At 44.8% G+C, this 25,869-nt stretch overlaps 1 protein-coding gene across 3 annotated transcripts in view; it reads left to right on the top strand.

The window, feature by feature from the left end:
* Positions 1–24,687, top strand: part of Dlg5 (MAGUK family member discs large 5) — a 160,730-nt gene extending 136,043 nt beyond the window's left edge. For all 3 annotated transcript variants that reach the window (XM_050196189.3, XM_050196188.3, XM_072290144.1), the window contains 3 exons: positions 3,121–3,230; positions 22,772–22,881; positions 23,819–24,687. In XM_050196189.3, the coding sequence (XP_050052146.1) occupies positions 3,121–3,230; positions 22,772–22,881; positions 23,819–23,922 (324 nt within the window). In that variant the 3' untranslated portion in view covers positions 23,923–24,687. The remainder of the gene's footprint in view (positions 1–3,120; positions 3,231–22,771; positions 22,882–23,818) is intronic.
* The last annotated feature ends 1,182 nt before the right edge of the window (positions 24,688–25,869 follow it).

Genomic DNA, 25,869 nt, shown 5'->3' with positions numbered 1-25,869 from the left:
ACAGCGCAAGGATATTGCATGGTGCACGCTTTGGCTGAACCTTTACGAACTTGCTTTATTGCACCCAATATCGGTAAAATAAATAGCAAGGCTAATGTTTGGCAGGGGCACTGCCTGCCCGGCAGGCAGGGCCACACGTCAGGTGCGCGAACACGGTCAGCATCCCGTCTGGCCACAGCCTCAGCTTTTTCACAGGTATCCCAAACTCGGCGAGCAGGCACAAATTGTCGTTGTAGCTGTCTGGCTTGAAGTTCTCTGAGAACAATACAAAAGCGTTAGATGAGCACCAGTCCTTTCTGCCCACATTCATTTCCCAAGTCTTACGCTTGATGGGCTCCTTGGGGAACCTGAAAAACGATACAGAGCACCCCTTGCTCCATTCACTCTGGCATCCCACAGCACCACATAGGCGCCGCAGTGGCATTGTTGCAGCCGCTGTAAGTTAAATAATTCCAATGGCAAGCTGAACAAAGCAGAAGTTTCCTGCATGCGCGCACAGCTGAAACACAGATTCTCTGCCGGAATATACATGCTCGCTCAGCAAGCATGCAGCTTCTGACGTTCACGGCTCGTGAGCGTGCCGGTGGTGCTCGACTGTTATGGCATTCGAGCTTAATATAAAAAATTCAATTACAAATTACATGCTTGCTCGAATACGTTGAAATTTTGCCAATGTGTTCTTGAACGCACACAGATTACCTCATACCACACAGATTATGATAGAAAATTGGGTGTCATGCCCCCTTTAACTAGGACCCTTGAGCTGACGCAGACACTAGGCTGCAGAAGTGACGTATCACACAAAAGTACAAGCTGGAAAAGCACCTAGCAGCTGCATTGCTGCCTGTCTATCTGTGGCTGTCTGATCCTAAGCTCCACAGCTATTGTCAAGGGAAGACGACTCGGAAGGCTGCTGAGAACCTTCATTCAGTGACATGGTCGATTCTACCAAAAGAAAAAAAAAATGCATCACTGATTGCACTGGAGTCTGCTATCAACGAGGCAGTCTGCAGGTATGCCCAGACAAGTTCTGTGCCTCACTTGGTTTGAAAACCAGACACCATGCTCTTTGTAGAGCAGTAGTAAAGGACACCATAAAAAAAAAAGGGTGGGGGGGAACAACAGTACACCAGACCAGAGGCCACATGTCCAAGAAGCCCCGAATCACAAAACATGCCAGACTACAAATTTGGTGCCTTTTGGAGGACTGAAACGAAGGTGAAACTTTGAGAGCCACTTTCTCAAAACTGTTTTTTTTTTTTTTTTGCCTTTCTGCTCAGCTTTCGGAGCTGATTCCTTTGTTACCGATTGGCCTGCTTTGACTCCGCTTTTTTGTCGCATTCTTTGGCCTACAGTGCAGGCTGTGACATTCTCGCTTTTTTATCTTGGCTTTCTATAATTTTATTATGTGGCTATTCATTCACCCCAAAAGCGTGCTTGCTGCGAAGGTAACATAAAAAATTACAATAAAAAAAATTGTGTTGCAAAAAAGCAAGAAGGTCACAACCTTCAGCTTGCATTTCGCCATGCAGTCAATACTTCATTGTATATTTTAAACTGCCCAGGCCCTCCATAAAATGGAAAGGAGAAAAATTCTGCTGAATAAAATATTCTCAATCACTCAAAATTTTATGAAAGCATAAGGGATACATTTTAAATATTTTTGCCAACTTTTATCAACATCCATGAAGAAATAAGGAAGTTGATTTTAAGTGCTCTGTGTAAAGCATGTAATTTATTATACGGTTTTAAAAATATGCATTGCGACTGATTGCAGTGGTGTTGCTCCCCTGAGTTTTCAGCCACCCTGTTACCGTCTACGTATTGGGTGCATGTGACGGCAGTCAGAAGAGCTATCCGATTACTACCACAATAGTGAGTTTTATCGTGTCCGGTATTCCACTAAATGCAAGCGGACTGGGCGTTTTACCGGATGGACAGGTGCAAGCATGAGCACCCACCTGGTCACACACAACTCAACCAAACACAGCCAATATAGTAGTAACCAAGTGTATTCTACTTTGCTACTGGTGTAAATTTTCGGCGGCAGCATAATCGTGAACAAATTTTTTTTTTTTATGTTTAAAATATTTTTGGTTATAGAAATATTAGCTCTGTTTTTGGCTGGTCGAGCTCTGTGCCACCAGGTAGCTGCACCATGCAAGCAGCTCACGTTTACACCTTCGCCCATCCGTTAAAATGGTCAATTGGCCTACATTTACCAGAATACCGGATACGCTCAGTGCTGTGATAGAACGCTTGCAACACACGCTGCTTGGATAGATCTCGCTGGGATCTACGGCCAGGTGGCTAGTGGAGTGGTTGGAGGGGCTTCATGTGCTGGCTCCAAGAAACTGGAAGTAGAGGTCACGACGTCTACATTCATAACGTAGAGCCAGTAAAGATGAAGCTTAGCCCTGATCGCTTGGTGAAAGAATTGAGAAGAAAAAGCATGGCTAGGTAGCAGGGTAGCTTGTAATCGTCTGTAGCTCTCTTAATAAAAGATGCTTCACTTAAATTATGGCGTCGGTGTTTTACTGCAATTGTATCCTACACGTCTACAAAATTTGTCCAAACCGTTTCAGTGACCCTTTAAAATCGGCTACAGAGCTATTGAACTCTGGCTTTGCACTTGGCTTGAACTGAATTTCGGGGTTTTACATGCCAAAACCACGAGTTGATTATGAGATACACTGTACTGGAGGGACTCTGGATTAATTTTAACCACCAGGGTATCTTTAACATGCCCCCAATGCACGGGACACAGGTGTTTTTGCATTTTGCCCCCATCAAAATGTTGCCGCTTCGACTGGGACTCGATCCCATGACCTCGTGCTTGAACTTGGCCTTGTTCATACTTTTTACTGCATGACATGTTTATAGCTGTGTTGTTGTTTGTGTTTTTTTCACTGTCCTCATCTTTCTTTAGCAGTAAACATGTCATGCAGAACAATTGCACTTTACACTTCTATGTAATCACACAGAACAGCTGTTGTGTGTTTTGTTTCAATTTATGCTGATGTTACAACAATTAACCAGTTGCTATGATCGGATATTGCACTTTTGAGATTCTATGTTATATGAAAACATTAATTGAAGGCACTTATCTTTTACTTACAGCTTTGCCATGCTCTGCTGGATGTGAGTTTATCCGCTGTTGAGAGGCTCAACAGGTGCCAGATCTTCCCAATTGTTATATTTATCAAGTTCAAAACGACCAAGCAAATAAGGTGAGTTTACAATACATATCTGGAGGAACAATACAGAGCCATTTTTTTAACAGCTGAAGTGAAATTATTTCTCAGATTTAGAAGTAGCTCTTGCATGCGATGAAGACGGCTTACAAAGGTGCTCTTATTTTGTATCCAGCGTAACTTCTGAAATATCGCTGGATTTTTTACGCAGAGGTCTGAGTGACGTTGGACCTATAAACTACAGTTGAAACCACTTACAGTGAATGTGATAATTCTGCAAAATGGGTTGTTATATCTGTACTGCGGTATTTACTAAAAAATAGGTTGAAGTCAAATATAGGTAGTGCCGTGTATATTGAACTCGCCAAGAAATAAAAAATAATAATTAGAATGTAAGTCAAGCCATATTTTTTTTTTTTACAAAAACTAAAAAACTTCAAGCATGGCGCACCATTATTTACCGTAAGCTCGGCTGCTAAGTCTCACTAGTCAATGCTACAACCTGCATCCTCGTCAGAATTGCTGAGGAGTTGTCTTTGTCGGATGCTTCTCTGCCCTGGTACATTATTTACCAGTGCAGCGAGTGCTGGTGCTGCTTGAAGAACGGCGGGCATGACGGAGGAACTCCGTTAGCTTGGTACTTTTGCTAGCTTTGTTCACAAATATAGGATGAGATTCTTTGTTCACAAATTGTAGGATGATATTTCATTTTGGGTAACACTTTCTAAAAAAAAAGACGGGTTCACTTATATCCAAATAAATATGGTTGTTCATTATATTTAGACAAACATTTAAAACCTGTAAAAAACAATAACATATGTACACATACGTACCTGGTCACAGCGGGTGAAAGACTGCTTCATTTATTACGAAAATTGGGTAATAGCAGTTGCCTGCTTTTGCACTGGGGCTGTATTTTCAAGCTGTCATTTTATTTTTCATTCTTTTTGCTCTACATCACTGGTTTGGATGCTGCTGTGCCAAGCGGCCAACCCCAGTGTAATGACGGCACGTTAACATCCTGGATTGGTAGAAATCGGCCACAGGGCACAGTGGCATCTGAGCTGCATTCGAGCCAATGAGCAAGAGTAAAAAGAGTGGAAAATGAAATGGATCGTTAGAAAATACAGCCGCTGTAGTGCACACAACAGCCATGTGCATTACAGAGGAGTATGCCTTCATCACTCCTAATGTTCACCAACACCATTATAGTCTTTGTCCTTTGTGATCATCAATGCTTGAAGAGTTTTTAAACATGTTGCACCAGCACCTGCGGCCTCACGTATGTGCAGTACAGGTTCTGCTTTGACTTTCCAGCACCAGTGCCATGAACTGTGCGTGCATTGAACAGACCTTCTTTCTTCTCTTTAGCTCTTTTTTATGTAGTTCTTTTTTTTTTCTTCAATGTAGTGCATAATTTTTACAGCAAGACTGTTATTGGGACTAGATGAGGTGGCAAATGTTTATTCTTAAAGCTGATGAAAATTAATTCAGTGAACCATTGAAGCCATGGCGATGAACTTAGGAGGGCATTAGAGTGGTGAGTGGGCAAAGCTGTATTGAAGTAATAGTATTGCTGTCTTCACCATAAAAAGTGTGTTTTTAAGGCATCCTTTGCATTTGGCGGCACTTCTGCTGGCTTGTCTGTGTTGCTGTGGGTGAGGTAGTACTTGTGGAACTGTCAGGTATATTAAAAGAAAAGTTGGTAGCTATAAAGTGTGTCTTGAGAGAGACGTGTTAAAGAAATTTAAAGTTGTAATGTAGTAGCAAAGGGGGAGCTAAGGTTGTTGGTGGACGTTCATATTGAACGAACAGCATCTTGCAAATTATCGCAAAAAAGGTATGGTGTGCATATTAGTTATATTTGCTCCCAAATTACTTGGTGGTGTTCACCCTGCCATGAAGAAGTGTCCTTCTAATTCAGATTGCACTCAGTGTTCCAGAAGATAGCCAGCTGTTATGCTTTATACAAAACAGGTTCAGGATTTATTTGGACATAACAAATGTCCAGGAGCTCCAAGGCCAAAGACAGACCAAAATGCTTGACAGGGTTCTGGGTCCCTGTGATGCACTGAGCATGGTGCAACACAAGGAAGAACAGTTTACATAATCTAAAGACAAGAAAGGGTATTAATTACAATATTTAACAGCGTGAGACTGGTTAAAACAACAATAAATACAATTGTCTCACAAAGCGGTATTCCCAAAAAGGAAAAAAAATTGTTTACGTGAAGGCTTATATACATGCTAATAAGTATCATTTGAAAATATTCTTAAAATATGCATTTAATTTTGTATCTACTGATAAGTTAGGTTGTATGTGTTTACAGGCTTCTGTTGTCTTGTAGGTCTGTGAATGCAGGCCAAATTGGTCGTTGTGTAAATGTGCCGCTAAAAGAGTGCAACTTCTTTTAGTGCTTCGAAATGTCTACACTTACCTGCACATTGCAGAGGCTGTGGATGCCTCACATTAACTAAGGAAACTACAATTTTATTTAATCATGTAGACTGCCGCATGATTGAGATAACAGAAACTTTGCATAATCAAAGGGGAAAAAACAAATGTGCAAGGAAGCAGTCAGTTGCTCTTGGCAAGAAAGAATTGCAGTTTCTGCTTGAGCATCTTTCCTCCATTTCCCTCTTCCAATGTTTGTTAGCTTTTTTGTTTGGTTCCGCGTGTTGTTTTTCTGCTGTTGTGTGACAAAGCTCTAGTTCCTCTTCAATGTATACAGATACTTTGCTGCACATGTACTGCTTTTTATCTTTAAAATTTTGTTCTGTATAATATTTTTGCCAGTAAACTTGTAGTTGTGAGTCATTGCTCAATTATGTCCCTTACTTAGTCTTACTATGATTTTGCACTATTTATCCAATATAGTTGTAGGTTCTTTGGGGTCCCATACCAAAAGTATCAAATTAGTGCTAACTATGGCACCTAAGAACGTTTGCTGCAATTCTACCTGTGTTATGCACTTTATGCCATGATTTCTTTGTTGGTCAGGATGTGTAACACGCATGGCGTGCTGCGGCAAATACTGCATTTACAGTTAAGCCTCAGTATAATGAAGTCAGTAAAATCGACATTTTGCTTCATTGAATATTGTCACGCAAAGGACGTGTCAGTAAGACGAGCAACTATTTACAGGTTATATTTACAACAGCGGTTCCAGCGCTGACCGGTTAGATTCACAGCGCGAGCCCAGTTCGTTCTTCCTTCTCTTTTCTCGAGCGATGGCGCCCACACGCCTCGTTCTAATAATCAAATACCACACGCGTGTAGCATAATCCCCCATCGACAGAAGCGACGTCCCGGAGCGTCTAAAGTCGTCACTGGGAGGGTGATACTGCTTCAGTTTCGTAACGTGCACGATATCACTGGACTGGGAAGCAGATGGCGTGGCAGGGACAATCTCGTAGGTGACGGAAGTCTGGCACGAAGCACTCGGTGTGGGCCTGTGTAACGAGGCAGCAATTTTTCTGACAGGCCTACCTGACGCGACGGAGACCATAGAAGCACCAAAGAACCAGGCGGGAAGTGCACATCTCAGTGTCGCCGGTCGTACAAATGCCTTTGACTCTCTTGGGATTTCAGAAGGCAGTCGCGGGCAATTTCCCTTGCATAGGCACAGCGGGTGATGGCGTCAAGTGCATATTCGCTGGTCGGTGCCACGTGAACAGGGAGGGTTGTGTCTAGGGGCAGTGCTGGTTCTCGGCCGAACAGAAGGAAAAATAGGGAATAACGGCTGTGTCATGGCACGAGGAATTATAAGCAAATGTGACAAACGGTAGAGCAAGGTCCCAGTCAGTGTGGTCTGAAGAGACATATTTCGCGAGCATGTCTGTGAGAGTGCGATTGAGACGCTCCGTGAGGCCATTTGTTTGCGTATGGTATGATGTGGATAGTTTGTGCCTCGTGGCATAGGACTGCAGGATGTCCGCGATAACTTTTGATAGGAATGTCCGGCCACGGTCTGTCAGAAGTTGTCGCGGAGCTCCATGTAATAAAATCATGTTGCATAGAAGAAAATCGGCGACACCTGTGGCGCAGCTTGTAGGAAGCGCTCAGGTGATGACGTAGTGCGTGGCATAATCCGTGGCCACAGCGATCCACCTGTTCCCAGAGATAGAAAGAGGAAAAGGGCCAAGTAAGTCCAAACCAACCTGAAAGAATGGTTCCACGGGAATGTCGAGTGGTTGAAGGTACCCAACAGGGAGCGTCAATGGTGTCCTGCATCGCTGGCATTTCTCACACGCAGCTACGTATCTTCGAACGGAGCGAAAAAGCACTGGCCAAAAGAAGCGTCGGCGGATCCGGTCGTAGATACGGGACACACCCAGGTGACCGACAGTGGGGAGGTCGTGAAGTTCGTGGAGAACAGCCGAGCGAAGGTGTTTAGGGATCACAAGGAGTAATGCAGGGCCGTTGGGGTGAACGTTGTGGCGGTAGAGTACACCATCTTGAAGTGTGAATAAGCGAAAGGAACTGTCGGCAAGTGACTATTCCAGGCGGTCAATGATGAAACGCAAGGGCGGGTCACGGCACTGCTCGTCGGCGACATGGAGCAGTGGAAAAGCAGAGAGAACACAGGCGTTGGTGTCAGTATCAGACGTAGAGGTCCCGTCTTCGACTGGGTAGCGAGAGAGTCCATCTGCGTCCTGGTGTTGGTGTCCTGGTGACTTGTAAGTCACTGTGTAGGGATATTCTTGTAGTCGGAGGGCCCAACGATCAAGCCGGCCAGTAGGATCCTTGAGCGACGAAAGCCAACAGGGTTGTAGGTGCGTACGGGTCAAAGTGGGCCAAAACCGGTGGATTGGTGAGAATCGTGATAAGGTGTGAAAATGTGGCAGCCTGAGGGGAACCCGATGTAAAAGGCACGTCTTTTTTCAGAAGTTCAGTGAGTGGTCGAGCGATTGCTGCGAAATCTTTCACGAACTGTTGGAAATAAGAACAGGGCTACTGAGGTACAGGCAAAGCCGTTACTGCTCGAACCTTCTCCGGGTCAGGTTGTACTCCGGAAGCATCGATGACATGGCCTAGCACTGTAATCTGTCGGCACCCGAAGTGGCACTTCGATTAGTTTAATTGGAGCCTAGCCTTGCAGAAGACGTCAAGGATAGCTGCGATGTGCTCTAGGTGCATCTCAAATGTAGGAGAAAACACAAGAACGTCATCGAGATAACAAAGGCAAGTTGACCATTTGAAAAGAGAGTCGATCATCCGTTCGAACGTGGCGGGGGCATTGCATAAACCGAACGGCATAACCTTGAATTGGTAGAGGCCATCTGGAGTGACGAAAGCGGTCTTTTCTTGGTTTTGCTCATCGACGGAAATCTGCCAATAACCAGATCGAAGGTCGATGGACGAAAAGTATTTGGCACCGTGAAGACAATCAAGAACGTCGTCGATTCGTGGTAAAGGGTAAATGTCCTTTTTTGTAATTCGGTTTAGGTGGCGGTAATCAACGCAGAAACGCCACGTGCCATGTTGCTTTTTGACGAGCACGACCGGCAACCCCCAAGGACTCGACGAAGGCTCAACAATGCCTCTGGCGAGCATCTTATTTACTTCCGGCTGAATAACTTGCCGCTCTATCGTGGACACGTGATACGGCCGGCGGTGAATGGGAGCAGCATCACCAGTGTTTATCCGATGCTTAACAAGGAAATACTGGTCATGACAGGTTGTGGACATGGGAATGGGTGTCGAATCAGGTCGGGAGACAGAGCAGGCGGTAGGGATGCCAGGGTTTGCAATTTTTTGCCGCACAACTTCTTGAATAATGGAAATAGTGGGGGCCTCTTGGTCAAAGGTACCGTCAGGGAGTCGTTGATGAAGGGGGGCCGGACTCGCCGCTTCAATCTCACAGCGAACGATACGGGTGACGTTCTCTTGAAATGGTCGTGTGGCGGTAAGAGCGGAGCAAGAGGACGTGGCAGGAGTGTTTGGGAGCCCGGAAAACTGTGCGATGACGCGGCGGCTTTTGACTACCTCGAAGTGGCGGCATTCTTTGACGATGGTGTCGACGGTAGAAATGTGGTTATAGACGAACAAATTGAAGGCGTCGTCTGCGATGCCTTTTAGGATATGGCCCACCTTGTCAACCTCAGTCGTGTGCTCGTCGACTTTCCAGCAAAGCGCGAGCACTTCCTGTATGTAGGAGACATACAATTCGGTCGACGACTGGACACGGGTGGCAAGCTCTTTACGCGCAGCCTGTTGGCGACCTGACAGGTTGCCAAATAGGTCGCGAAGCTGCTCTTTGAAAATGTCCCAGCTGGAGAGCTCGATCTCATGGGTGCAAAACCAGACACGGGGTATCCCATCCAGATAAAAGATCACATTGGCAAGCATGATGGTAGGGTCCCAGTGGTGGCTTTGGCTAACACGCTCATACATGCTGAGCCAGTCGTCGATGTCAACGTCATGTTGGGCAGAGAATGTCCCAGGATCACGGAGGCTAGGAAGTGTAACATACGTTGTGGTTGGCGCCGCAGGCGTAGGTGGCGACGGGGTGGTTCCATCGGAAGGCATGGCTGAGAAGACGATGGTGCGGCCACTTCGGAGCTCCGTGGCGAGGACGGGGAACGTTCCACCTCTACCACAATGTTACACGAAGGACGAGTCAGTAAGACGAGCAACTATTTACAGGTTATATTTGCAACAGCGGTTGCAGCACTGACCGGTTAGATTCACAGCGCAAGCCCAGTTCTCGAGTCATGGCACCCACGCGCCTCGTTCAAACAATCAAATACCACATGCGTGTTGCAATATAGAAATTTCATTATATTGAAATTCAATCTTTTATGCAAATAAGTACAGTTGGCAATTTATTTTTCGTACATGAAGGGGCTGCAAAGTTTTCTGCATTATCAGGCAATTGAAGAAATCAAATTTGAATGAGAAAAAATCATTTTGTTTAACTTGAGAGTCGGCGATGAAAGATTATGTTACATGCCGTTTTGACAACGTCTTCACATCAGCTGTATAAAGTGCAAGCCAGCCACGCTCTTGCGTCCACTTCGCCTCTGCGGCTCATAGTGTCGCTCACAGTGTCGCCCGCTACCATGAAAAGTGCCGGAAGCGGTGAGCGAATCCTTCGTCTTCAACGCATCTCCGAAACTCAAGATTATAGAACCTCCAGCACTAAACATGCGGGAAGACAGCACATGATGCCGCACCATTGCAGCTTGCCCAGTCTTTGCACATGCGGCTACAGTGTACTAGAAGGGGTAGTGTGTTCAGGCAGTGCCTCTATTTTTTTCAATGCCAGACAGATGTGGCCGATCCGACCATTCACCACCCTCTCCTATCGTCCTTTCCTACTCTACCCCATCAGCTAGCGTTCATGCCTGCTTTACGGTCATGGGGGAGAGTACCATGTGGGTGGCGCCTCACGATGGAAGTCGGAGGTGCCACCTGAGAGATGCAGGGACGGAGCGTCTACCGCTTCTCCACCGGAATGACAGCGAATGAATGACGCTAACTATTGTACAACATTTGATTTTATACACAGGGGTGAGACTCCTGCACCAATTTCGTCATTTTACTATAAACGCCAATTCTAGCGCCAAATTGCACCAAACAAAAAATTGGCCGAAATTGCGCCACGCTGCACCATAATGGCTTCGGCATGTGTTCTCCAGCAGAGGCCGTGAACCACGAGTGGATTCATTTTTCAAAAAAGAGTGCAGCCATTCACATTTCGCACACAGCTCGACGGAGTCTCCCACACAGTTTCTCGTAATTTTCTCTCTTATGACACTGGACTTTTCGGCGCTTCAGGCATGTGGCCGACGCATGTGCAGCGCAAAACTCACAAAAAAGCTGAGGCGCAAAACAATGAAACATAGACTGAGGGCGCTGTGAGTGAACTAGAACCTTTTTCAACTGTTCTTTCCTGACGTCCAGTGCTTCATTATCTTGTTACTCCTGTGGCCTCCGGTTTTGCTCTTGTACCATTGGCATGAATAGAAACGCATACTATAACAAACGCCTTTTATGTGTAATTACAGTCAACGACCGATTTTTTGTACATGCCCGATAATTTGAATGCCTTCGCGGAACGACCAGAACGTCTCAAATTTCGGACGCAAAACTTTTCGCCATCTGATCTTCCCATCTTTATTGCCATGACTGCAGGTCTAAAATGGCACTAATCGAAGCCACTGCCATTTGGATCATCTCACAGCCTCGAACCGGCACTCTCGTACGCTGATTCTCTGGCAGCCACCACTGCAAGAATGCTACAGGCCTAGCTGCTTCAGATGTTCGCTGCTAAGCTTCTTGCTGTTCGGTGCTGTTATTTTCATTGAAAGAATTTGATGCTTTCAGCAATGGCACCCATTCCACCTTTGTGATCCTGACTGACGGCTTCGAAGCGCAGAAAGCATGCCACATTGCATAATGCCGATTTTCTAAAATCGGCTTTGCTGCGATATAGTAATGTTACACAGTCAAGCATACTGTATATATTGCGGTGAAGCATACCAAGAGTGTAAAGGGGGCAACTGTGACATGACATGGTGTGTATTCCTTAATTATATACGCAGGCACCCGCCATGTCCTGTCGAAGAACGAGCTAAGATACGCCTAATAAGTGTACTGGCAGGCCTTCAAAGCTATTTTGGGCGTGCCTGCGACAATTTGAGCTTTTGGGGCAGTAAAGTGCATGCATCCATTTTTTCGGGTGCTTTCACGGCCTTTAGAGAGTCCAAAAGTTAGATGTTGACTGGTAGCTAGTTTCTAAGCATGGAGTAGTGCCATGCGTACATTTGCGGTCTTAATTAAGCAACTGTTACAAATGTCCTCAGTTTCACCCAAACTAGAAACAAAACAACGCATTGGAGTAGTCTCGAAATGGTTTTCGTTTAATTTATGCTGATAGTGCGTTCATGTGATTATTTCCTGCGTAGATTGAAACCACTTCATAAACCCATACCTAGAAAGAGAATGATAAAGTACGTGGCTATATGAGTATGGTAGGTAAACAAGTTGGGGATAACTAGAACGCATTCCTTCTTATCTTTTTTGCCAATATGCAATGTTGGCATAATTTTGGCTTCAAGCTTAGTGTGAGCCCTATGCCACCTATTTCAACCGGATAAGTAGCGGCATGAGATCACACTAGCAAGTTATTACTTCAGTTAGGTGTTCTACATTGCGATTTCTTATTCACATTTCATTTGTTCGTGACAGTACATCTGCTTACATATAAGTGTAGCAGTAATTATATTATGGAAATGAAGTGCCGGCCAAAGCTTAGATTTCGTGGGATGTGGAAGAATTCTGCGTTACGGAGGCGCACGCTGCAGCGGGTTCAGTGGGCTTACATCTCTGTCCTGAGGCTGGTATAACATAAAACTATTCCAATCTGTTTTAGTGCATATATGGGAGAGGCCTAAGCCATTTTGATTTATCACGAAGGGCTAATGGTGGATTTGAGTAAAAACAGATTGTAATAGTTTTACGTTATACTGGCCCAGGGTAGATTGCGGCTCTCTGGGTCTACGGTGACATATGGTGACCCAGAAATTATATTACTGCGATGACTGAACTGTTTAACTTGAGAACATTTTCCTCTATCATCATGAGTGTCAGCACGGGAATGTATAGCTCAATCATAGTGCCACCAATGTTTTGGGCTTTACAGGAAAGCATGCGCCGTGCTGCTGCTCGACCCACTCTTCCATATTCTAGTACGCTATAGCTACAAAGCGCACTTCTACTGCACCACATTCTGATTGGCCTGCGGCAAGGCAGAACTATTTCTATTATGTAGAAATGGTTTTCAGCAAACCACAGTAGTACATAACTCTGGCTTCTCTGGGCAGTCTGCTGGTGAAGCGCATTCCCAGGCACTTCACCAACACTGTCCAGACATTAAAGAAAAATCTATTTATAAAAGAATGTCTTAGGTTACATCTAGAAATTTTGGACTCGCTATTGCAGAATGCACGTTTTTGCGATTGCTACTACTAGGTAATTAAAATCAACAGGTACTATTACCAAAATTTGATGCACTAGACAGCTTCAGTATCCTGGTAATCTGCTTCAAAATTCAGCTTAAGACGTTGCTTAAGACAGTTGCAGTACAGCGCTCATGTTGGTTTATTGTGTATTCCGTCATCGTTTTGAAGTGCGCTGTTACATTTTTCCACCAAAATTCAGATTGGCCTGCGCCAAACTGCTTCAAAATGAAATTTTATCTGCTCTAAATTGATCCAAAATGAAGTTTAGTCTGCTCCAAACCGCAAATTTACTTGCTCCCAAAATTGCTCCGAAATTACTTTGGGCAGTCCCCTCCCGTTGAGGGGAAACAAGCAGCTTTCCAACAACCCATGCTGAAGTGATGTCATGTGGTGATGTCTGCAAGAGGAGCGTCAGCCGCGGGTTCTGCCTGAACGCACCACCCCTCTTTAGTACACTGTAACACAGCAGATTACCTCTAAAACAGAGCACACTGACTGCATATGCACTAAGCCACACTATCTTTGCACAGTGGCAGGAATGCTTTCATTTGTCTACTTTGATGTGTTTATTGCTGAGTTACGCAAAAGCTCACAAGTGTTATATTATACTGGAAGTGATCACTTGAGAATATTGCCTCAGAATAAAACTTGCCATTTCTCTGCAAGGTACACCACCGCGGCTGATGACTGTTACGGGGCGGGACGTGTTCATCCCCAAAATCTGCTGAACGTTTCTTATCGTGATATGCCTAGTTGTCTTGCCCACTCATCAAAGCTTCACTTACACCAGCTCCTGCAGTCTGTGGGTCTGCATGGCTTTTTTCTTTTCTTGAAGGGCAACCGTTTCATGACAGTATTGTCTGTTGCTCACTTTTCTGCCTGTTTTGTGTTTTTCTGTGGGCGATGAGCCATAATTCCAGTTATACAGCCGGTTTTAAGCCAAAGGTAGTGGAGTGTGCTATGGAGTGTGGAAATTGTGCTGCCAGAAGGCATCTTGTGTTGACGAAGTCTGCATGCGCTACTGGCAGAAGCAGCATGACAAGCTGCTCACTACGAATCAGACACATCACGCCTCCCAGTTGCTGAAGCCTGGATAGCTGTCACTGTTTGCAAATAGGGGACCTCTATATGAAGGCGAAAGCCTTATATGTATCATCATTCAGTTATGAATGACTTATACCTCCGTAAAATGTGTGGATGCGAAAGGTACAAATACTATCATCATCAATGGCTCATACCCGTAAACACTCGTACCCTGTAAGCAAGCAAGATGGATGATAGAGCAAACTAAGATGGATTATAAAGTGAATTAAGTGGATGACTAAGCTAATTAAGAGGGATGACGAAGGGAACTAAATGGATGACTCAGGTGAGTTAAAGGCAATAGAATTAAGATTGATGACTAAGCGACGTAAGAGGATGACTAAGCTAATTAAAAGGATGACTAGGCAAATTAAGAGGATGAGTTAGCAAATTAAGAAGATCAGTAAGTGAATTAAGAGGGATGACTAAGCAAAGTAAACTAAGCAAATTAAGGAGGGTGACTAAGTGAATTAAGAGGATGAGTAAGCAAATTAATACCTCTGTCACACAAGCACACAACAAACACTTGTACATAAGTGGTCTTTTACCAAGTTGGAGGACATTTTAATGAAGTGGTTTTGCATAGCAGGCACACGGCACAGACAATCACATTTTAGTGTTTCCTTCTGGACACGCTACCAAAAGCGTGGCGCTAGCATTCGAAACAAAATCAGCCAAAATAAACTGATTTATCTCAAAATATGAAGTGAAAGTTTATTGTATTACACGGTTTTCATGTAAGTTTAACAACACCAGATTAAGAAACGTTAATATAAATATTTATTGTAGTAGCTTAAAGAGCGTTCGAACTGCTTACAAGAGTACAAAGCAAAGTCAGCATTACTGGGTTTACTGTACGAGACATACAATTATTTTTTATCATGAGCCTAGGTGACAGAAAAATACGCATTTGCTCATTATCTTTTAATATATGATAATTGTTAGTGCCCACTGGTATCGAGGCTACTCCTTTGCGGCCATAAAACGAGATTGATGGACTCGACTTCCGGAAAAGACTGCTTCTGAAAAAGAGATCGCTCCCTGTCGTGTGTCTGCTAGCGAAACTCTCTTTCAGGAGAAGTATTTTTGCTCAAAAGACTTTCAAGTACCCGTGTGACAGGGATATAAGATGATGATTGAGTGAATTAAGAGGGATGACTAAGCGAAGTAGACTAAGAGCATTATGGGGATGAGTACTAAGGGGGATGTGTGGGTCATGTGTCTGTCTTTAACGCATCGTCACTTGAGCTTTCGCCTTCAAGCTGTCTGAATTTTTACTTGAATGCTGAGTTATCTGACACATTTTTTTTCTTCATTACTGTCTTACGTTTTAATTTTTGCTCTTTCAGAAATGTTCCCATAATATTTACCCTGCATAATAAACACGCACCCCAACTTTGCTTCAGTTTCTCCGAAAAAGAAAAAAAGTTTGTTCTTCGCGCGAGTAAATACGGTACTACACATTGTGAGCCACAAGCGTCAAGTGCAGCCTGTAAATTGAAAACACTAAGCCAACCCTGCTGCTTGTGAACAGCATAGCATGGACGTCTGTGGCTCAATAAGGCAGCCATACATGTATCTGCTTGTGTGCTCTTGGCTCTTCTTGCCGACAGACCTTAAGCACAGCAGCCACTGTTACATGCCATAGGCGTATTTCAAAGTTGGCTGCTTGTCCCCTCCAGGCAAGAGTGGCCATATTTCTAGAGTAGAACCTTGCCAACGCATCCAGAGATAACATAGCCTCCCAGTTATAACTTCGCTGAAGCATAGTTTTCATTATGCTAACAGCATGCTCAGTATACTTACATAAATAAATTTTTCTGTTATTACATTATATTCTAGCACTCCATCATATGAGAAGGTTTCTACTCTATTTATAAAAGATTGCTTGCTCATTAACCCTGTACAGATACTTCCGTTTCTGAAAACTTATGTCACAGCAAATTCCAAGCTGCAATATTGGAAACTGCAAATGTTCATGTGAAAACATGTGCTTCTACACGATTTATTTGCATGACATCGCTAGCTTGGTGATTTGGGTAAAAAAAAAAGAGCAACTCAAAAAAACGTGGATGACAACCTACAAAGAAAGTTTTAACACGTCATTTGTGTGTGTCACCAGACTCGTAAAACTTTTATACCAGTTTACTTATTTTCACATCTCAGATTTCTGCTTTGGCACAGAAAAGCTAAATAATAACTTTGTCTGCAAAATTAAGATCAGCAGGTTGATAAGCATATTGTTTCCATGTGCTTGCTTGCACCTTTTAAAATTGCACAAGGTGCTATATGCCCAAGGTACCTTTACATCTGGGTCTAATGTTTCTGTGAGACATTAAAACCACTTTGCCGTATATAGTGGTGTAATATCCATAGTTTTTTTTTTCTGAGATTTGGGGTGAAAATCAGGGGTGCGGCCATTACACAGAGAAGACAACTTTTTTTTTTTAAATATTTTTGGTAGTACTTGCCTTTATTAAACTACAGTACTCGCTTGTACTGGCTCTGGCTATTCTTGGCTATTGCCGTAACGCATCATCTACCAGCTGGAATAAATGGTGATCTCCTACGGACCAGCGACAGCAGCGTCTCAGAAGCAGCTGCTAAATCTTGGAGACTGTACTTTTGCTACATGGAGGTGCCGAAAACTCTGCATGGCTGCCTTGTTTTGCCACCAATTAAAAAAAAAATGCTTTGGAATTCTTGCACCACAAAACAGATGAACACTGCCAACCTTCTCAAGAATTGAGGGTGCGGCTTATACACGGGTCATTTTTAAGTTTATTTTTCGGGGGATATCTTTTACAAGGTTCTGGGTGTGGCTTTTACACGGGTCCGGCCATTACATGAGTATATATGGTAATTTCAGGGCCTGCATTACAGTTGGTGCAACACTGCTGTGCAAATAAAATGTTACTGTCACACCGACAGCACCTTGATTTCATTGGGACACTTTTTCAGCTGAACAGTCAATAGTGGCACTTTACACATTGCATTCTGTTTAATAGCATGTATCTTTGGGTGAGTTGGTATCCTTGGGCTAGTTGACAGTTAATGCCTATGTTGTCTTCTTTAAGTCTTCTTAAACATGTGTTTTTTCCCCATTTCTACGCTAGAAATCTTTTGCTATTCTTGCATTCTACATTTGTATACCATACGCAGTACTATTGTGCTACCATGGGCTCTTCAGACACTGAGTGCATTGTGCCGTCTGAAAATTTTTTGCATTACAGGAAGACAAACTGTATCGTCTGATTATTGTAAATGTTAGTGGGTTTTGAAATTTGCAACAAAGCCGTATGTAGACTTTGGGAGGCTGTGCTAATGTGCTTAAATATTTGACACTAGTGTCTTGTGGCTTTCCATTTACTGATTGGTAGGCAGTACACACCTGGTATAATGGGTACTGTTGTATATGTGGTTTCGGTTCCGGTTTGGGGATCACCTGCCGCCAGAGGCACCAGTGTCGCTATGTGTATATATATGACTGTATGTGGCAATAAACCGGGATTGTTTGGTTGCTAACGGTTCGTGTACTTGGGCGGCATCCGCCGCTACAACATTGGCGACGAGGGTGGGACCATTTCGGGGGGCGTGACTTTCGCCGCTTGCTTTCCGGCGCCATGAGCATTTCTGGACTCGCGCCGCCGCTCCCGTTCCTGCCTGTGCCTGGTCGACCTGCTGTTGCGTGGCCGCAATAGTTCCGCATCTTCGAGAACTACCTGCTTGCTTCGGGGGCCTATGACTGCACGCCGGATCGTCGCAAAGCACTACTTCTTCACAGCCTCGGCGTAGAAGGTCAGCGCATATGTTATACATTACCACTTCCATCGTTGGACAACGTCAAGCTCGGTGAGCAAACTGCTACTGAGAAAACGTCGGAAGATAGCAAGGGCACAGGCGACACAAGGCCTGAAGTATCGTCGTACGATATCGCAGTCGCCGCTCTGCACGCTCATTTTTCGGCAACAAGCAATGTTGTTGCCGAACGGCATCGTTTCAGTAGGCGAGTTCAGCAAGCTGGTGAATCAGTGAATGAGTACATCACTGCATTGCGGGAGCTTTCTGCTACATGCTCTTTTCCTGTCGAAGAAGATTCGCTGCGTGACCAGTTCGTTGCTGGTATTTCGTCTCGGAGCTTGCGCGAGCGTCTTCTGCTTGAAGGATCGTCTCTCTCGTTCGCTAGAGCAGTACTACTGGCAAGGCAGTTTGAGCAGGCGTACAATGATCTGCAAGAATTTCCTTCTGTAGATGTTGGACGCATAAATACTCGTTGAAATACGCCTACGCGTACAGCAGAATCCGACGAGAGCTCGAAGCGGTCGCACAACCGCCAGTCTCATTGTTACCGGTGCGGTTCATCCCAGCACAATGCAGCATCAGTTCGCTGTCCAGCCAAAAGCAAGCGTTGTCACCATTGCGGTGTCATGGGTCACTTCCGCTCTGTTTGCCAGAAACGAGGCTCCGCTCCGGTGCGTGAGGTAGACAGCCAAGACTCTCCGAGCGAGGAAGTTTTGAGCATTCTGGCTGTGACGACGGCCGCTCGCTCCGCTGTTCACGTCACAGTTTCGATTGGCCGTGCAGACATAACTTTCCTTGTAGATTCTGGGTCGTCAGTTTCCATTGTTGCACACGATCTTTTTAAGCAGTATTGGGAAGGCCAAGTACTTTTGGCCCCGACTGTTCGCTTACTGGACTATTCAAAACAGCCAATTCCGGTTCGTGGCTGTTTCTTCGCTGACGTTACGTACAAAGCTAGCACAACAAGCCTTCTTTTCTACGTCGTAGAACAAGGCACCTCACTTTTGGGTATCGATGCCATCAAGGCCCTCGGTCTACAGATTGATGGGTCATCTCTGCAATGCCTTGAAACGACGCTAACTTCTAATTCTCGAAGGGAACAGCGCCCTGACCCGACGAAAGCCGTGCAGGATATTAACCTCCCAAAGGAATTAGTTGGCGAGTTTGGATCTCTTTTCGATCCAGGCCTTGGCCTCGCGAAAGGTTTTGTGCATCACGTCAAAACGCGATCCACGGTGCAGCCAGTGCAATCCAAACTTCGGCGCCTTCCGCTCTCGCTACAACCATTGGTCTCAGAAGAGCTCCATCGGTTGGAAAATCTGGACGTGATAGAGAGGGTGGAGGCATCTGAATGGGTGTCACCCATTGTGGTCGTTAAGAAGAAAGAGGGAGGTATTCGCCTCTGTGTAGACCTTCGACAAGCAAACAAAGCTGTCGTAATAGACAGCTTTCCCCTTCCTCATACAGAAGAGCTATTGCATAGTTTAGTGGGGGCTACAAATTTTTCTAAGCTAGACCTTGCATCAGCTTACCACCAGGTCATGTTTCACCCTGCGAGTCGCGATTTGACCGCATTTATAACTCACGAAGGCTTCTTTCGTTTTAAACGAGTGTGCTTCGGACTGGCTTCCGCGCCTTCTGCATTTCAGAGTATGATGGCCAAAGTCCTGCAAGGATGTAAGGGCGTGCTCTTCTATATAGATGACATTATAGTCTTCGGGCGGGGCCGGCAGGAGCACATAGATAACCTTGCAGCAGTACTTCAACGCATTAAAGAGGCAGGACTCAAACTGAACAGCAAATGTATCTTCGATACGCAGGAACTTTCATTTTTGGGTCACAGGATCACAGCAAGTGGTATTGTTCCGCTGGAGGAAAAGGTTGCTTCCATCAAGGATACACCGGCACCCACCAATACAGCCAGCCTTCGATCGTTCCTGGGACTGGTCATATACTACTCTAGGTTCGTTCCCAACTTTGCCGATATGGTTGAACCGATGCGCGTTCTGCTTCGAAAGGGGCAACCATTTGTTTGGTCTGGCGAAGTAGACTCCAGTTTTCGAAAGATCAAAGAGGCACTTGCGTCCAACATAGTTCTGCGGATGTTCGATGCATCTCTTCCAGTTGTTGTTTCCACTGACGCTTCAGACTGTGGGCTTGGAGCGGTTCTCCAACAGGTGGAGGGAGAGAAACTACACACTGTCGCCTTTGCTTTCCGAGCGCTTTCATCTGCAGAGAGGAGATATTCAGTAGGAGAACGCGAAGCGCTTGCGTGTGTTTGGGCGTGCGAGAAGTGGCATGTTTACTTGTGGGGACGCCATTTCACGTTGCTTACTGACCATCAAGCCTTGGTCGCATTGCTGTCTACTCAAGGGCCAGGAAGGCGTCCTTTGCGGATAGCACGATGGGCGGAGCGCCTACTGCAGTACAACTATACAGTAAAGTACTGGAAGGGTTCGCAAAATCGAGTAGCAGATGCGCTCTCTCGTCTCCCTGCGTCACCTCCTCAGGAAGAAGAGACTTTACCAGATGAAACTGTATCAGTTGCCCTTATATCTTCTTGCATTACCAGGGAAGAGTTTGAATAGGCCCAGTCGGAAGACAGCACACTGCAACGAACCAAGGCCTACATTGAATCGTCCTGGCCTGCGCAAAAATCTCTGCCGGGTGAGCTTCAACCTTTCTTCAAACTTCGCGATGAACTGTCAGTGGTGGACAATTTGATTTTGCGCGGCGAACGCCTTGTGGTTCCCGCATCACTTACAGCGCGGATAATTACCGCGGCTCATGAGGCTCACCCTGGAATTGTACGAACGAAGGCACGTCTGCGAGAAAAATTTTGGTGGCCAGCCATGGACAGGCAAGTCGAGCTAGCTATTCAAACGTGTAGTATATGCCAGGCAGCGGACAAGAGCACGAAGGTTATGGCTGCACCATTGAACCCGGTCCCCTTACCAAAGGAACCGTGGCTAAAGCTTGGCATGGACATTGTTGGCCCATTTGAGAGAGCACCACACGATTGTCGATATGCGATCACGCTGGTCGACTACTTTTCTAAGTGGCCCGAAGTATACTTTTGCAACCAAGCCACAACACGCACAGTAACAGGCTTCTTGGTGTCAGTGTTCGCACGTGAAGGTTACCCAGAGGAAATTGTTTGCGATAACGGGCCACAGTTTGCATCTCGAGAGTTCCAAGCTTTTCTGCAGGATCGCGGCATCCGCTTGCGGCATTCATCCGTATACTACCCGCAAGCAAACGGACAGGTAGAACGGTTCAACAGAGTTTTTAAAAGCTTTGTTCAAGTGGCTACACTCGAGCAGCGTCCCTTACGCCAAACGGTAACAGAATACTTGGGCATTTACCGTTGTACGCCGCATGCCACAACTGCAGTTGCTCCAGCACTTCGCCTGCATGGACGTCTGCCAAGGACTCGGCTCGATGTCGTTGGGTATCCGTCAGCAATATTTACAACCGACCCTACTTCAGAGCTCCACCGCCTACGCGAGCGGGTGAAGCAAAAGCAGCAATCCAGTAAACTATACACAGACGCTCGCAGGGCCGCAAGGGAAACCAAAGTGAATGTTGGTGACCTTGTACGAGTACGCAGACAAACAACTGCTTTTAAAGGTGACCAGGCTTTTAGCCGCCCAAGAAAAGTGATAAGAAAGCAGGGGCAATTGTCTTTCCAACTTGATGATGGAAAAACGTGGAACGCTTCAAAGTTGTCAAGGATGCCACAAGCTTCTGCATCTATCTGTGGGTGGGGGGAAAGGAGTGATACAAATGACACCGCTAGGGAAAGCAGCTCACCGCCTACCTTGGAGAGACCCGTTTCAGAAGCGCCAACCGGAACTTCAGCTGTGGCTGCTGTGAAGCAGCCGCCTATGCCACCAGTGACCGGCTGTGAGCCGGAAGAGACTTCGCCTGCCGCCAGTGGTTTCTCAGAAGCATCGGGACCTCAGCATAGGGTACAGCCATCAAGGAATAGACGACCTCCAGACCGCTATGGACACTAAGTACAGAAAGACACGTTTTGCAGTGAACATGAACCTGTCACAATCTGCTCGAGTATTGAGTTTGCTGACGTTGTGAAATATGGACATAAATGGAGTTGTATCTTGTTTTCCTCTTTTTGTTTTATATTTTTCTATTAAGTGCATAAGACAAGCACATTGTTGTTACTGTAAATAAAATTCTGTTAAAGAGCACTACGTACTACCACTACTAAATCACTAACCCATGTAGCTGTCTTTTTTTTATAAGAAAGGGAATATGTTGTATATGTGGTTTAGGTTCCGATTTGGGGATCACCTGCCGCCAGAGGCACCAGTGTCGCTATGTGTATATATATGACTGTATGTGGCAATAAACCGGGATCGTTTGGTTGCTAGCGGTTCGTGTACTTGGGCGGCATCCGCCGCTACAACAGGTACCTTCTTTTGTGGCATTCAAGCTTTAGCTGCATTTACCTATAATGAAAGAGGCTTCTTCCTAAAAGAATGTGTGTCATGGTGTTTTAATTTATATTTAAAGGTTTGTCTGTATTATATGTTTATTGGTGTGCTAAATTTCAGGAATTCTGAGAGTGTAAACTGCTGCAACCCTGTGACTATCTTGTGCTATTCAGACATGTTTGTCTTATGGCTTTTTTCAGTTTTCTAAATATATAATGAGCATCATTGAACTTGCTTAAATTTTCATTCTTTGTTTGTTGCGTTTAGGGAAGTGAAGGACTCTACTTACTTGACGGAGAAGGTGACCACCAAGGCTGCTAAGGAAATGTACGAGCATGCCCTCAAGATTGAAAGTGAATACAAGCACCTCATCAATGGTGAGCATGTTTCTTTCATTTGTTCCAGCTACAGCAAATTAACTTGTTCCTCATCTGTACTTAAGCTCTGAAGCATTCAATGTAACTTATAAATAGAAATTTGGAGGACGCTTAAGCTTCGCCTTTAAGAGTGGAACGCAATAGCATTCAGTGATCCCCGAGTGCTTCTCACGCTTCCCAGCAACTGCAGCTTATGTAACCGTAATGTTTATCAGGAAATGCTGGCAGGGAATGCTATGCACGAAGGCAAGTTTTGTGGTACTTCTTTTTATGGTGTGCAAGGAACCGAGAGGGCCGTGCCACTCCTACTAAGACAGACCTCAAACGGCAGCTGGAAAACTATCATGTCAAGAGGGGTTTCCGCGTAACAGAATTGTTTTCACATACTCAAATTACAATCCGACGCTATCATTTCTGTAGGTTGTGTGTAAGTCGTACTCTACAATTTTTCTACGTATTTTACCCTGATAAATTCAATTAGTTCAGTAACTTCCTTGTGCCACATGCAGGGCCTACGTGGTTGGGTATGTGTGGTTCGAAATACTTTTTGCCGATGCTGGACGCCGGGTGCGGGACGGCGGACGCCAGGTTTTCTGCGACACGGGGCCCTGATGACTACTCTGAACTGATGACACTGATGACTACTCTGAACATTCCTGTACAGTTTCAAATATCATATTTACCTGATTCTAATGCACACAAAAAATAACTGAAATTGCCATGCCATTAATATTAGGTATGAAAATGAGGCTTTACTAGCCATATTATTGTGTTTCGAATTGAGTCTGCTCTGTATAAAGCATCTCCTGCACTCCATATGGGAAAAGTGTTTGGTACCTCGGAACAGTCTAGTGATTGATATGAATGGACAAAGGACGTAGAACTTAGTGCTTTTCAGGCAGACTGGTGACTAAGAAATTGCCATATGCATTTGCAGCTGTTATTCCAGGGAGCAACCTGGCCTACATGTGCACCCAAGTCAAGATGTGTGTAGACGATGAGCAGAATAAGGCCCTCTGGGTTCCCTCTGGATCAATCTGACATTGGTTGGTGGCAGCTGTGGAGGCCACCCAAGCTGTGTTTACCCTCCTCCTCTTCTCGGCAGCTCTGTGTTGGCAGCTCACCTGCCCCATGAACAAACTTGAAGATGCAGCAACTCTTACTTAATTTCACATGCCCTTTCCTACTCATGTACAGGGCACGTGTGTTCCTTGGGACGCCACCAACTTTGCAGTTAGCCCTTGGCTCATCTTGTTAGACCGGTTGTGAAACACTGTACACTTGTTTATGTTTGCAGAGGCAGCCACTTGTGTTGTGGTCGTTGTAGAGAGTGTTCATAGGCTAATATATGCATAAATAGTATGTATATATATATATATATATATATATATATGTATATGCACATACAATATATATATATATATATATATATAAATAGATATATTAAGGATGTACCTGTACAGGCATACACACTGGCATGCACCAGACAATTGCCATTTTCTCTCTATGTACTACATGCAGACGCACATACAAATACATGCAAACATAAAGACACACATATACTGCAATTATTGCATTAACCTGTTTCGCTCAGAAATGTCTTCTCAAGGGAGAAAATTTTGGATGCACTCTTACCTGTCTGGAAATGACCCAGGAAACTTTCCCTATGGCTCAAACAATTTTGATTTCTCATAACAAACAAGAAAGATACACTGACTGAGGTTGCATTTCTTTCTGGATCCTCTTTGTACAAACTGGTCTCTTTGGAAATAAAAGATAGTTTTACGACTTCCTTGGAAACTGTAACATTGTGAAGTACTGTGTGTATTATGCTTTCTTTGAGCTTTCCATTCTCAATCTTATGAAGGCTGTGACTCAATTGAATGGGACGATCTAGAAATTGAATCCTAAAAATTCCTTCCTAAACAGAAAACATTGTGCCTCATTGCATTTAAAATATTTACAAAAGCTTTTTGAAATTCATTGATACATGGATCTAGAATTCTATGTCAGTAGTATTCACTATGCAGAGTCAAAGGTAAACATTTGGCAGATATCTGTCTAGTTAGGAACTGAATTAAAAAGCAAACTCCAACCAACTAAAATTTATTAAGGCGAAAGCCTTAGGCAGCTCATGGGATGAAAAATTTGATGCCCAGCGTTACTGTCTGGCGTTATCGCACCAAAACTTATGGCACCAAAATTGATAGGAAGTCGAACCGACGACCTTTGGTGGGAGTCGAATTCACTTGGAGGTATGGGCGAATCAGCCTCTCCAAGTTGGATTCTACTTGACATCGTGAAGGTCGGGAGTTGGACCCACTACCCTTGGTGTTTATTTAGGCAATGTGAAATAATGCACAGGTAATTAAGATAAAGTTGAGACACTCGAACCCACAACCTTTGGTGGGAGTCAAACCCACTTGGAGATATGGGCAAACCGAGTTTGATTCAATTTGATATCGTGATGGTCGAGAGTCGAACCCACAGCCTTTGATGTTAAGGGGGGACGCGGCTTTCGCATCGCGAAAAATGGCCAAAATATCTATTTTTTTAAAATCACATTTTCAGTTTCTATAACTCTTTTTCTATCTGATTCCGAAATATCATCACTATAAACCACGTAGAAGTGCTCTGAAAAAATTTGTTTTATCAGCCAAGATGGCGAAAAATTTTGCGGAAATCAAGAAAAAACAGCGTTTTTCAAGCCACTATCTCTGGAACAGTGCAACCGAGCGCTGCCATCTTTGTCTCCTTGGAAAGCGCATTTCTCCGTCTTCAAGTTTGCCGTTCAGCTATCTCCTCCATTCAGAAACAAGCACACAAAAAGCAAATTATTAAAGGTCGTGCCGGACTGTGCGATTTTCCGCACCCGCCACGTGACTCCAGCGCGGTTCGCCATTGGTCCGGCACTCGCACCGTCTGCTCGGCTCTCTGCACCTCTCAAGCCTGGAAGTCTCCAGCAGCGTTGCCCCCCTGGTGAAATTC

This window comes from Dermacentor andersoni, chromosome 1 (assembly GCF_023375885.2).
Source record: "Dermacentor andersoni chromosome 1, qqDerAnde1_hic_scaffold, whole genome shotgun sequence".
NCBI classification, from domain to species: domain Eukaryota; kingdom Metazoa; phylum Arthropoda; class Arachnida; order Ixodida; family Ixodidae; genus Dermacentor; species Dermacentor andersoni.
Note: the sequence above shows the minus strand (reverse complement) of the source record. Positions and strands in the feature narration are given on the sequence as shown.